General features: G+C 53.3%; 2 protein-coding genes across 5 annotated transcripts; one reads left to right on the top strand and one right to left on the bottom strand.

Annotated features, from left to right (window-relative positions):
• Positions 1 to 722: 722 nt before the first annotated feature.
• On the top strand, positions 723 to 11,580 carry GPR75 (G protein-coupled receptor 75). 4 transcript variants are annotated; one of them, XM_050314923.1, is made up of 5 exons: positions 723 to 4,629; positions 5,863 to 6,069; positions 9,009 to 9,444; positions 10,518 to 10,703; positions 11,230 to 11,580. In XM_050314923.1, exon 1 carries the CDS (start codon positions 738 to 740, stop codon positions 2,244 to 2,246), a length of 1,509 nt encoding a protein of 502 aa, XP_050170880.1. In that variant the 5' UTR covers positions 723 to 737; the 3' UTR covers positions 2,247 to 4,629; positions 5,863 to 6,069; positions 9,009 to 9,444; positions 10,518 to 10,703; positions 11,230 to 11,580. The 4 variants fall into 4 exon arrangements, with proteins under 4 accessions (XP_050170880.1, XP_050170883.1, XP_050170881.1 ...); XM_050314926.1 differs by lacking the exon at positions 5,863 to 6,069; XM_050314924.1 differs by lacking the exons at positions 9,009 to 9,444; positions 10,518 to 10,703; positions 11,230 to 11,580 and adding an exon at positions 6,552 to 6,713.
• On the bottom strand, positions 6,129 to 8,753 carry LOC126639743 (toll-like receptor 2). Its single transcript, XM_050314905.1, has one exon. It carries the CDS (start codon positions 8,751 to 8,753, stop codon positions 6,129 to 6,131), a length of 2,625 nt encoding a protein of 874 aa, XP_050170862.1.
• Positions 11,581 to 12,162: the final 582 nt, after the last annotated feature.

The following is a 12,162-nucleotide window of genomic DNA, read 5'->3' as shown; positions in this document are numbered from 1 at the left end:
AGTATTTCAGAATGATCCCTTAAAGTGCCAGGAGAGAACTTACAGGAGAGATGGGGCAAGGCTGTTTGCAAGTACTGACAGGACAAGGGGCAATGGGTTCAAACTGAAGGAGGGTAAATTGAGATTGGATATTAGGAAGTAATTGCTCCCTGTGAGGGTGGTGAGGCCTTGGCACAGGTTGCCCAGAGAAGCTGTGGCTGCCCCTGGATCCCTGGAAGTGTCCAAGGCCAGGCTGGAGCAGCCTGGGCTAGTGGAAGGTGTCCCTGCCCGTGGCAGGGGGGTGGAAGTGGATCATGTTTAAGTTCCCTTCCCACCCAAACCACTCTGTGATTGTGTGAACCACACTCTGCGCTGGCACAGCCCGTTGCATCAAAGCTGCTCCGCGGGCTGAGAACGGGGTGCTGCAGCAGCGCCGGAGGGGCTTTGGGGAACCCGGGACCGCATCCCCCGCCCCGCGCCGGGAGCCCCTGGCCCGCCTTCGCCGGGAGGGCGGGGGCTGTGGGTCCAGCCCCGCCGCGGAGGGAGCGGAGCGGGGCGGGCGGGGAAGGGGCCGGGCCCGGGCGCCATGGCGGCGGAGAGCCGGCGGTGAGTGGCGGGCCGGGCAGGCCGGGGATGAGCCCCCCGGGGCGGCGCTGACCGGGCCGGGGATGAGCCCCCCGGGGCGGCGCTGACCGGGCCGGGGATGAACCCCCCGGGGCGGCGCTGACCGGGCCGGCGATGAGCCCCCCGGGGCGGCGATGAACGGGTCGGGGCGGCTGGCGGCGGGGCCCGGGGAGCAGCTGGGCGCGAACGGCAGCGGCCCCGCGGAGCTGCGGGAGGGCACCCACGCTGCCACCTTGGCCGCCTGCGCCTCCCTGCTGGCCCTTGTCTTCTGCCTGGGCTCCTACGGCAACCTCATCGTGCTGCTCTCCTTCTTCGACCCGGCCCTTCGCAAATTCCGCACCGACTTCGACTTCATGATCCTCAACCTGTCCTTCTGCGACCTGTTCCTCTGCGGCGTGGCCGCCCCCATGTTCGCCTTCGTGCTGTTCTTCGGGCCGACCCGCGGCGTGTCGGGCACCTTCTGCTTCACCTTCCACCTCACCAGCTCCGGCTTCATCATCATGTCCCTCAAGACGGTGGCGGTGATCGCGCTGCACCGGCTGCGCGTGGTGCTGGGCAGGCAGCCCCCCCGCGCCGCCTCGGCGCCCCGCACGCTGCTGCTCACGCTGGGGCTCTGGGCCGCCAGCCTCACCCTGGCCACACTGGCCACGCTGCGTGCCCGTGGCTCACGGCGCTGCCTGCCCATGACCAGCCTGGCCAGCGGACAGGGCAGGCTCATCCTCTACCTCTACATCGCCGACTTCATCTGCTGCGTGGCCGTGGTGGCCGTGTCCTACGTGATGATCGCCCGGGCCCTGCGCAGGAACGCGCGCGCGAGGCAGGGCCCGCCCGTGGCAGCCGTGGGCACCCCCCGGCCACAGCCCGCCCTGTACCGGACCCAGAGCTGCGGGCAGGCCCACGGACAGGGCCCTGGACACCCCAAGCACGCCACGAGGCTCCCGCTGGCGTCGGCCGTCAACCTGGCCACGGCCAAGGACTCCCGGGCCGTGGGGACGTGCGTGGTCATCGTGCTCTCCGTGCTGGTGTGCTGCATGCCCCTGGGCATCTCCCTGGTGCAGGACGTGCTGTCCAGCAGTGGGGGCTTTGTCCTCTACCAGTTTGAGCTGTGTGGGTTCACCCTCATTTTCTTCAAGTCCGGGTTAAATCCTTTCATCTATTCCCGCAACAGCGCAGGGCTGCGGCGCCGCGTGCTGTGGTGCCTGCAGTATGCCGCCCTCGTCTTCTGCTGCTGCAAGCACAGGACCAGGCTCCGGGCCATGGGCAAGGGGAGCCTGGAAGTCAACAGGAACAAGTCCTCCCACCACGAGACCAACTCGGCGTACATGTTGTCCCCAAAGCCTCAGAAGAAGGGCTTGGACCAGGCCTGCGCTCCCAGTCACTCCAAGGACAGCGTGCTGAGCCCCAGGGCTTCCGTGGGGCACCAGCACTACGGCCAGAGCAGCTCCACCCCCATGAACACCCGGATCGAGCCCTACTACAGCGTGTACAACAGCAGCCCTTCCCAGGAAGTCAGCACCCCCAACAGCCTGCAGCCAGTCAACTCCACCTTTGCCTTTTCCAAGCCCTACGTCGCCCATCCCACCCCCGGCGGCTGGGACTGCGGCACTGCTCCCACCAGGCACATCCCAGTGCCCTCGGTGTAGCCTGACCCACCAGCCCAGAGCGGCCCCTGCTCAGGCTGGGGAAGGGTTATCCCCAAGTCAGTGACACAGCACTGCTGCCAATGAGTGGAAATGCCATTCCTGTCCATGTCCAGCTGTTTGGAGCCAATGCCTGGGGATTTCTCTGGAATTTCACTGGCGAGTCAAAAAGGGGGGTGCATTTTAGATTTGTGTTTGGAATCGTTACGTGAGGGTGTTTTGGTACTGAATTTTACTGCTGGACAAGTGAAAAAGTAAATGCCATAACTGTGTGATTTATTATGTCACAAGGCCAGGTTGAACAGGGCTTGGAGCAACCTGGACTAGTGGAAAGTGTCCCTACCCATGGCAGAGGGTGGGACTGGATGAGCTTTTCAACCCATTCTGTGATAAGGCAGAGTATTACATGTATCTTGTATTTTCCAGAAAGAAGAATTGGGAGGGTTCTTGTTATTATTGGAGTTGAAACTTTTCCCATTGTAGAAGGTTGGAAAAACTGGTGGCACTTTTCAGTAAGATCAAAAGTCTTTTCTATTCCTGAGGTGAAATCCTGGTTCCCTTGAGGTAAATGGCAAAATTTCCATCAGGTTCCACCGAAGTTCAGGATTTCACTCTTGACTTCTTCAAGTGGGACAAGGCATTATTCAGTCAGTGTTGTATTTCCACTGGGAAGGACTTTGGGGAAGTATAGCACGGGAATAAACCTCTGCAGTTAATATATAAATATCTGCTGGGTGCTTATTTTAAGGAGGGTTGTTTTATGTATCCCAAAATAATTTGGAGAGGTGTCTACCTCTGATAGAAGTAGCTGTGCAATACCTACTTAATGATGTGGATAAAGATGAGGATGAAGGTGAATGTTGCAATATTATAGGACAGGAGTAATGCAGTCAATTTTGGAATTCCCCAACTGGTGAGCTGTTAGGCACAGAGTTGTGTTCCTTATTGCTCGTTTGCCCATGACTTTTATAAATTGGGACAGGTAGAACTGACAGCTGTTAACATTTTTAAACCCAGAACAACCATGTCCCAGCTAACTACCAGTTTTGGAGATTTTTTTTTTTTAAGAAATCTTAACATCAGTTTGATTTAATCTGTCTGCTTAGAAACTTCCTCTGTTGGTCTACACAGCAAGCAAGTAACTTGAAAGGAATTGTGTTTTATTTTTGTGTTGTGTCACACGTTGTGGGAAATTGAAATTCCTGACAGTTCTGGCTGTAGGTCACCAAATCTCTGCCAAACAACCTTCACCTTCAGCAGAGCCTCAGTGTCTCCAAAACAATCCTGCCACAGACGTTTGGTACCTCCTTATAGGAAAGTGCCACATCTTTAGGAAAATGACAGCGATGGGAAGGTGATTTGGTACTTCAGAAACAAAAACCATCCACTCCCTGCTGCGTGAGAGTTGTTGATTCGGGCCTTTTGTTAACTGAACTGCTTTGGAGGCTTTCCTAGAACGCTGTTCTTTGTTTAACACTGAATTTGAATTAGTTTTGAATAATTCAAACCAGCTTTCTTGCAATAAAACCGATGTGAACAACTTTCTAATACAAATGTAAAATTGAAGTGATTTCAGTCTTTCCTCTCTGCCCAGATACTTTTTTTTTTTCTCTCCAAATGAATAACGTGGTTCTTTCCAAACTAAGTATAAAAGATAACTGAAAAGTCTTGTTTGGTTGTTCTGTAGTTAAATTTCTCTTCAGTACAAATTGTACCGGAGGGAAAAAATACAGATGGAGCAGTTTTGGGGTTTGCTGTGTGTGTGCAACTTCTCCCGTGCCTTTAGTTTGGATCACATGAACTTCAGCACACGCTGCAAGGTTAAACTAAACCCCTCACACCTTATTCGTGACAGTCATTTGTGTGGAATGTTCATGTGGGAGTAAAGCAAGAAGGGTCCAAGAAGGAGCTTTTATTGCCTTTATGTGATGTGTTAGTGCAAAAAAAACTTTGTTAACTCCCGGTGCCAACCGTACTCTTAATATACCACCCACGTGTTAATATTGGGGTTTATATGAAAAGTATAGATAGGAAAGTGCAGCACCTTTTCATCTGCAGTAGGAGCAAAACCTGATTTAAGTTGTCAGTTTTACTGAGTTCATTGTTTTGTGGGATGTTTATGGGTGTAGGAAATCGAGATGGGATTTTGGGATTAGGTGGGTACAACTTTGCAGAGAATCATGAACTGATTTAATCAATTTTATGATAAAATAGTCAGCTTAGTCTTTGGGAGTTTAACTTTTCTTTTTTCTTTTAGCCCCTTGTATGAGAAACCTGCTGAGCACGGAACCAGTCAAGCTCCAGTAAGGAACCAGTAAAGAGTAACTGCAAGGTTGAAAAGCAGAGATCCAAGCAGAGGGAAGCAACAAAGTGCAGGCCAAAGGAGGTGGGAAATGTGTGGGAAGAGATGAAGTGAGAAATGTGAGCACTGAGTGGTTTAGAAAGAAAGGAGAAAGCATCAAGGAGCTTATTAGAAAAACAGCTGATGAATTACTTGGGGCTCATTAATCTCATTAACAAGTGAATTCTGGTTGTTTAAATGAACAAAAATGTTTAAATATTTTTATAATTTAGTCTTTCTAAGTCCTAAATCTCTGTGGTGGTGAGAGTTGGCTTTTTCAGCTGCTGGGCTGCAGGGTTGGATTTTTCAACCTCTAAATGTAAAACCTCCAAGCTGTTGATGCCAAAGCATTTTACTGAGGAAGGGTGGGTTTGCATCTGGTGAGTTCTGGGAGATCTCTCTGTGAATGCAGGCCCTTGTTTCATGTCCCCCCTTTTGGCAGCAAATAGGTCTGGATTTGTCTTACTTTGTCACAGCAGAGCTAATTGCCTTTCAGAGTCTGTGTTCCAGACATGCTGCACACAGACATCCTGCCTTCCTGGATCTGGCATCTTCTGCTGGGAAGTCATTTGGGTTCACTCACTGTAGGAGCAAGTCCAGACCCTGCTCCACCAAATGATTTGTCCTCGCCTGGTGTTTATTTTGTGCCACAGCCTGTTGTTTTTCCTTGAATGTGAAAATTAGGTCAGCTGGATTTCCTTCTATTTTTTCCCAAACACAATAAATAAAATTGTCAAGTGGCACTAGGTGAGGACAAGGGCCCTGCAGAGTTAGCACTGAGTCCCTTGGAAATGGATCAGGGTGACTGTATCAAGTGAAGCTTTCCTAGATCTGAATAATAATGTACAGAACCTGTTTCTTCAGAGATATATGTTGATGTAAAGCTCACCCCAGTCACCTAACAGCAGACACTGACACACTCAGCTGGTTTTTGTGTTGGTTGTATATTTTATTGTGTACTTATAAAAGTTTCCAGGCCCAGTGTCTCCCAGCAGTCACTGAGGCCCAAGGCTGTGGCAGTGTGGGTTTGCAGTGGCCCCTCTCAGGTGGCTGAATTTAGTAAATCTTTCGTCTTTTCTTGCTCCAACCACAGAAAGGACCTGCTGCCTGTGTGCCAGCCTGGCTGCTGGCTTTCTTCCCTGCGTGCAGGTGTGTTCCCACCTTAGGCTGTCCTAGAACAGGAATCTTTACTCCAGTTGTAAGACATCCCTCATTGCTGCTACCACCTCAAAAAGCAGCGAGGACGTGCAGTGTGACCTGAGCTGTTCTTCCCTTCAGGAGACATCCACGGCACTTACAGAAATGCTGGGAATAGCTGGAGAGATTCAAGCACCCGGGAAGAAAAGGCTGTTTACCAGCACCTGGGTCTCATCCCTTCGGGATTGCTTCATCAGAGGGAATGACACAAGTGCGACAGTCCTGCCAGGAACCTCTCCTGGGGCTGATCCAGACAAACCCCGTGGCATCACTGAGCCTTTGCAGGAGGTAAACACTTCTGTTTGACCACGGGCTTTCCAGGCACAACCTTCCCAGTTCCTCGGGTCTCATTCCAGCTCGTACATCTCCTGAGCGGATCCGTTCTCCACTCTCACCAGGGGTTCATTGGTTGTCTTTAAGACAGCTCTCAGCTGATGCCAGAACATCTTCTGCTTGTGTTCCTCGGGGCTCCACTTCAGATAGGTTTTGCTTCTCAGCAGCTTCCGGAGCTTGCTGAACCTCTGTGGGACGCTGTGGGGTGGGAGGTCCTCCAGCACGATCATGATGAGGGAATCCAGGTTCTCGTTGAGGACCCGGTGCTCGGCAAAGTACAGCTCGTACTGACACCAGCAGCTGTTCACAAAGCTGGGGGAGAGAACAAACAGGACTTTGTGGCTGTTCTCTATGCAGTAAAATATGTTCCCAAGCACGGGGTGCCCCGGTTTGAAATCCCTCTCGTGGTAGCAGATCTTGAAGCCGTCGTTCTCCAGCTTCTCCAGCAGGTTCTCCTTGGTCCAGGCGGCGTCGTGTTCGCTGTACGAAATGAAGGCGTCGTAGAGCTTGTTCTCAGGCCTCTTCTCGTACTGCCTCCTCTTGGCCATGCACCAGTACCAGCCCATCCTGATGTACCAGAGCCCGTGGAAGTGCCAGCACAGGGCTGTGAGCAGCAGCACCACGAGGCCGGCGGTGCCGGCGGTGATTCCCAGCTGGAGCCCCAGGGAGCAGCGCAGCAGCGTCAGGTGGCTGCTCTCCACCAGGGAGCCCCTCCTGTCCGGGGGGAAGCTGCACCTCACGTCCCCCCCGCCCTTGATCTGCAGCTGGGGGCGGTGCATGTAGACGTTCACGAACCAGTACAAGTCACAGTTGCAGAAGAAGTGTCTGCCTTGAACCGTCAGGACCCTCAGGCTCGTCAGCGGGCCGAACGTGTCCTCCACTATGGTGGTGATGGCGTTGTCACTGATGTCCAGCTCCACTAGAGAAGCTGGGAGGGAGCCACGCTGTAGAAAGGAGATCTTATTCCCTGATAAATTGAAATACTTCAGCGCTGGGAGGGAATCGGCAAGGCCATCGGGCAGCTCTGAGATGAGGTTGTGGCTGCTGTCCAGGCTGGCGAGCGCAGGAAGGGGATCAGTGGTTTCCAGCTGGGTGATCAGGTTCCCAGAAACATTGAGATGCTCCAGGTTCTCCAGGGCCTTGGTTAAGGACAGCACCTTCAACTTGTTTTTACTGATATCACATTTCTGTAGAGCTAATGGGAAATATTCCACGTGCATCTCTGTAATTTTGTTGTTTTGGATGTTAAATGTTGTTAAGTTGGAGAGGGATTTCAGACTGGGGGGTATGACTTTGATGTCGCTGTTGCTGATGTCGAGGTGCTGCAGGGAGGAAGGGAATTTGGGAAGTACAGAAATGCGGTTGTGGCTGAGATCCAAAAATAGCAGTTCCTTCACTGTGTCAGCAAACCACTCGGGCAGTTCCACGATGGAGCAGTTGGACATTCCCAGGTGTTTCACCTTACTGGGGAGGCTTTCAATGGGTGTCCCAAACTCGGTCCTGACAAAGGAGATGGCGTTGATGTGCACAGTCCCAGGGGGAGGGGCACACGTTGGAAGTGCGTTCCTGCTGTCTGGAGATGCTGTGTAGATGAAGTGATTTCCTTGGACGTACATGTTTTCCAAGTTAAACAATTTGGTAGCGAAATTCGGGGGTATTTGACTGATGTTGGTGAAGGACAAGTCGAGTTCCTTGATGGTGGGAGGGAGGCACAGCGTGTCCAGGCTGTTGATGGGGTTGTGGCTGATGTTTACAAAGAAAAGCTGGTGGAACGGGAACTTGCAGAAGGCCTCCACATCCAGGATGTTGATGGTTAAATTGCTGGAGCTGACGTCGATCCACCGCACGTCTTCCATCGGCAAGAACAGGACGAAGAGCGACACCAGATCCATTTTCAGGTCGTTGTGACTGATGTCAAGCTCCAGGACGTTGGCCAGCTGAGCTCGGCAGGCATCCTCATCCAGTTTTAGCATCAGCTCATCATTGGAGAGGTTGCTGTGGGACAGATCCAGTGTCCCGTTGATGGGTGTTGCACAGAAGCTGGGCCACGGTTTGGCTGTTGGAAACGCTGTTGTGTTTCCCTCTCCATTCCGAAGCAGGTTCCCAGTGCTCCGCCGGAGCCTGGGGTTAAGGTTTTCCAGGACAGGAGCATGTCTGGAACGTGGTGGCTCCTCGGTGGGCTCAGAAGGCCCCGGAGCAGCCTCTGAGGACTTGCCAGAATACTTGGAAAGCCGCAAAGACCCCGAGGCTTTGCTGGCGGGCGAGAGCTCCAGGTGGGGTGGGAGATGTGACAGAAGCAGCTTCTCATCATTGAATGATAAATCCACAGAAAGCAGGCTGAGCAGGCTCTGGAGTGCACCAGGCTCAACATCCCAAATCCGATTGTAGGAAAGGTCCAGAACTTCCAGCGCCTCAAAACCTTCCAAGTCTCTCTTGGTTACTTTTTCAATGACATTATGTGAGAAATTGAGAGCTCTTGCTGTTTTGGGAGCTTGTGCTTCTGAGATAGAGGAGAGGTTGGAATAGGAGTAGTTATAAACTGGGAAGGCTGTGGGTGTTCTCCACGTTAGGAATCCATGTGCTCCACTGAACAAGAAAGAAATGAAGTAGAGACGAAGGCAGCCAGGAAGGACCCTCATTCTGGAGAAAAGAAATGTCAAATCCATCATTATAGTGTGCTGTGTGTTAAAAAAATAATCCTAATTTACTTGCAAATCCAGAAATTGTTTCATTAATTGTATCTATGAATCCCTTTTATCTACTAAAAGAAAATACAACCTATTTCAGAGTAAGAGAGAGGGAGTGTCAGAGAAGGATTTAAGGAGGGCTCTATTAATTTCAGGTCATTGTAGATAAAGTCTGAATTATCATTTCTTTCTTTCCCTTCTCCCCAGGCACCTCTGCAATACCATCTTCCATTGCACAATCTGCAGCGCCAGTCTGGGCCCACACCATGGGACTCTGCTTTTATGTCTCTCATCAGCAACCAGGCAAGTCTGACCCATCCAAAACCTGTCCAGCCACCTCAGTAAAGCTCCACAGAACTGTGACCATGGATCTTCCCGTGATCCCAGCCCCCTGGAGCTTTGCTCTGCCAAGGATTTACCAGCGACTTGCTGGGCCTTACCTGTCAGGGGAAGTTTGCTGGGAAGTGGGATATGCGACGCTTATCTGAGGCAGCCGGGAGAGGTCACTGTCCCCGCATCGCTGGGCTTTGGAGAATTCCCAGTGCCGGGAGCGCTGCCCGGCTCCAGCCCGGCTCTCTGTCACGAGACCCCGGTCCCGATGCTCCGTGCCGTGCATGTACTCCCTGAAAAGGCAGAGCTCCAGGTGAGTCACCTGCTGGCACCACGGTCCCCTTTGCTGCCCGCAGGCTCGGACCATCAATCCAAGAGAAGGGACCCCAGTGACTTCTAGCTGTGTCCCCTGGACCCTCTGCTGCCCACCCCCCATCCCGCAGGAATACCCAGCCCACTCCCCATCCCACAGGAATACCCAGCCGCCGGAGCACCACAGGGGTGTGAAAAGCATCGCGGACGTATCACCCAGCTCGTTCCTGCCTCCAGTCACCCTCCCGTCCCTCTGACCCCCGTACCTGCTCTGGTCCCTCGCCGGTCCCTCGTGCTGCCGCCGGTGCCTTTTGTGGCTCTGGGCTGGGAGCGGGGGCGGGCTGGGACACCCCCGGGCCCGCCCAGCCCCGGGGACCTGCGGCAAGAGGCCCCCCCTCCCTCTGCCCGCCTGGAGGAGGAGGAGAAGGCTGTGCCGGACATGATTGTCCTCGGTGGGATCTGTCAAGTTTTCCCCGCCGTGCCCCCCTCGGGCGTTGCTCAAGCCGTGGCCGAGGGGAAGTGGAAGGTGCCGGTGGCTTCTTATGATGCACTGGCACCGGGACGGTGTGGTGCGAGGGTTCGCTCCCGCCGCAGCATCGCAGGCATCGCAGCTGGGGGCAGAAAACAAAGCTCGCTGGAAGGAGTGGCGGGTTCACCAGGGACAGGCTGTCTGCGCACCTCGGGAGCAGGAATGCCGAGGGAGCTTGGATGGGACAGCACAGCCGTGCTGTGGCCGTGCTCCATCAACAACAACCCGGCTTATGGCAACTGGTCTTCTTCATTAGCTCCAAAATTCAGGTTATTTCTGCCACTGCCCCGTGCTAATGACCAAAGCCACTCGAGCTCCACCTAAGCATGACATGACATCCACTGTAACTTTACCTTTGCCCCCCCTCAGAGAATCTCAGGTGGGGAGGGGGGTCTGAGATGCCGTTGCACATTCTGGAGTTGGCGTCTGCCCCACAGGGACACCCACTGGGGAAGGACCCTACTCTACATTGTTACCTCAAGCTTCCACTGGGACCAGAGCTTGTCTGTAAATCACTTTCATTTTTTTTCCCCTCTCTTTTGCAGCTGGTCATTGGTATGACTGGAAACTCTTGTGGTAGCCTGAAGGCTCCCCTGCCCTGTCCTGAGGGCTGGAAAATCCAAGACGGTTCGTGCTATCTGTCTGGTCTGACCAGGCACTTTCCTGCTGGGACAGGTTCTGGGAATTACCCTGCAGTCATCAGTTCTTCAGACAGATGCCAGTCTGCTTTGGTGAGAGACACAGGAGACTGAGAGCACTCAGAATACGTCAGGGGACATTTTATCTCCTGTTCTCAGCATGGGGTGGGCTCCCATAGTCAGATAATTCTCCATGTAAATACAGCAGTGCTGCCAGAGAACCCTGGGCTGTGCTTCCCTTTGGGAAGGTGGAGCAGCCACATCCTACCACAGGGCCCAGCAAAATCCCAGAGAGAAAATCAGGGCTGGAAGGGACAAAGTGAAAAAGACTCTTTTTTGGTACAAGCACAGTTATTCTACAACACACGGTGCTGGAATTATTCTGTCTTTAATTTATCCAACACACCCTCTGTGTATTCATTTATTCTCCTTTTTTTTTTTAAACAACCTCTTATTTGGGGGATTGTGGAGGAAGAGCAGGGCACGAGAAAGGTCTGTGAGTGAGAAAGGAGGGTCTACACTGTGTGGCCAAGAACAGGACCATGGCAGGGTGATGAAATAAAGGGATTTCACTCCCAAAACGGTTTGTCTACCACTTGTTCTCACTCTCCCTCTGCAGGAGATGGGTTTTTGTGAGCTGGAAATGTAAGGGAGGAGAGCTGAATCTGCAGAGGAGCTGCTCAAACCCGGAGAGGATCAGCACCAGCCTTCATGAGACCAGATGTCACAGGAGCTTCTCTGATTAAGGTGAGCTTAGATTTGTGTGTTGGATGAAAATCTTAGGTATTTATGGCCAGGAAATGCACTTGTCTGCTTGAAACAGCTCTACCTTCCACAGGCATGGGAGCAAACCTGCAGAACCCCTCAGGCACAAACCTGAGCAGAGCAGCACAGCCCTCCAGTTCTGGGAGCTTTCTGTGTATTCAAGAACCTTGTTTTCCCCCAGTTTTGGTCCTGGCATATTCCTGCACTCCAGGCTTGTCTGGGATAGGGTTGAGGCAGCAGATTACTCTCAAGTTTATTTCTTTTAGGTTCAAATGTGTGAAAACACAGAATTATATTGGAATTTACTTGTAGCAGTAGCAGCTCATGGTCTGCTGTGGCCTGTGGGGTTTCTGTGTGTGTGTCCTGCCTCCTCCCCTCGCTCCCACGTGGGCTGTGGGCTGGGGAGGGCTGGGAGGGGGGCAGCAAAGCGTGTTCCTCCTGTTTGGGGGGGTGTGTGGGCAGCCCGGTTCCGGCAGGAAGAGCTGTGAGCGTGGGGGTTCCTGTGCAGGGGGAAGTCGAGGCTGAGGAACAGGGACAGCACGGCTTTGGCAACGCTGTGTTTGCTCAGACAGCGGCACAGGCTGGTGCTGGGGGGCACCAGGTGCTGTGGCTGCTGAGTCAGGGCTGTGCTTCCCCTCCTCACAGGGCAATTCTGGACTTTCTGCAGAGTGACTGTTCCTGGCCTGCCCTCCGGGCTGATCACAAGTGAGGGGCGAGCAGGAAGGTTTGGGCTGTGGGGGGTTCCCTTCCCTTCCCATGACTCAGCCCAAGGGATGCTGGGGCAGGG

The sequence above is a fragment of the Myiozetetes cayanensis genome, unplaced genomic scaffold (genome assembly GCF_022539395.1).
Source record: "Myiozetetes cayanensis isolate MyiCay16 unplaced genomic scaffold, myiCay2020 scf2-11, whole genome shotgun sequence".
Taxonomy (NCBI): Eukaryota; Metazoa; Chordata; class Aves; order Passeriformes; family Tyrannidae; genus Myiozetetes; species Myiozetetes cayanensis.
Note: the sequence above shows the minus strand (reverse complement) of the source record. Positions and strands in the feature narration are given on the sequence as shown.

Excerpts from the sequence above, each read along its gene's own strand:
- GPR75 (XM_050314926.1), top strand. The coding sequence starts at position 738 with ATGAACGGGTCGGGGCGGCTGGCGGCGGGGCCCGGGGAGCAGCTGGGC.
- LOC126639743 (XM_050314905.1), bottom strand. The coding sequence starts at position 8,753 with ATGAGGGTCCTTCCTGGCTGCCTTCGTCTCTACTTCATTTCTTTCTTG.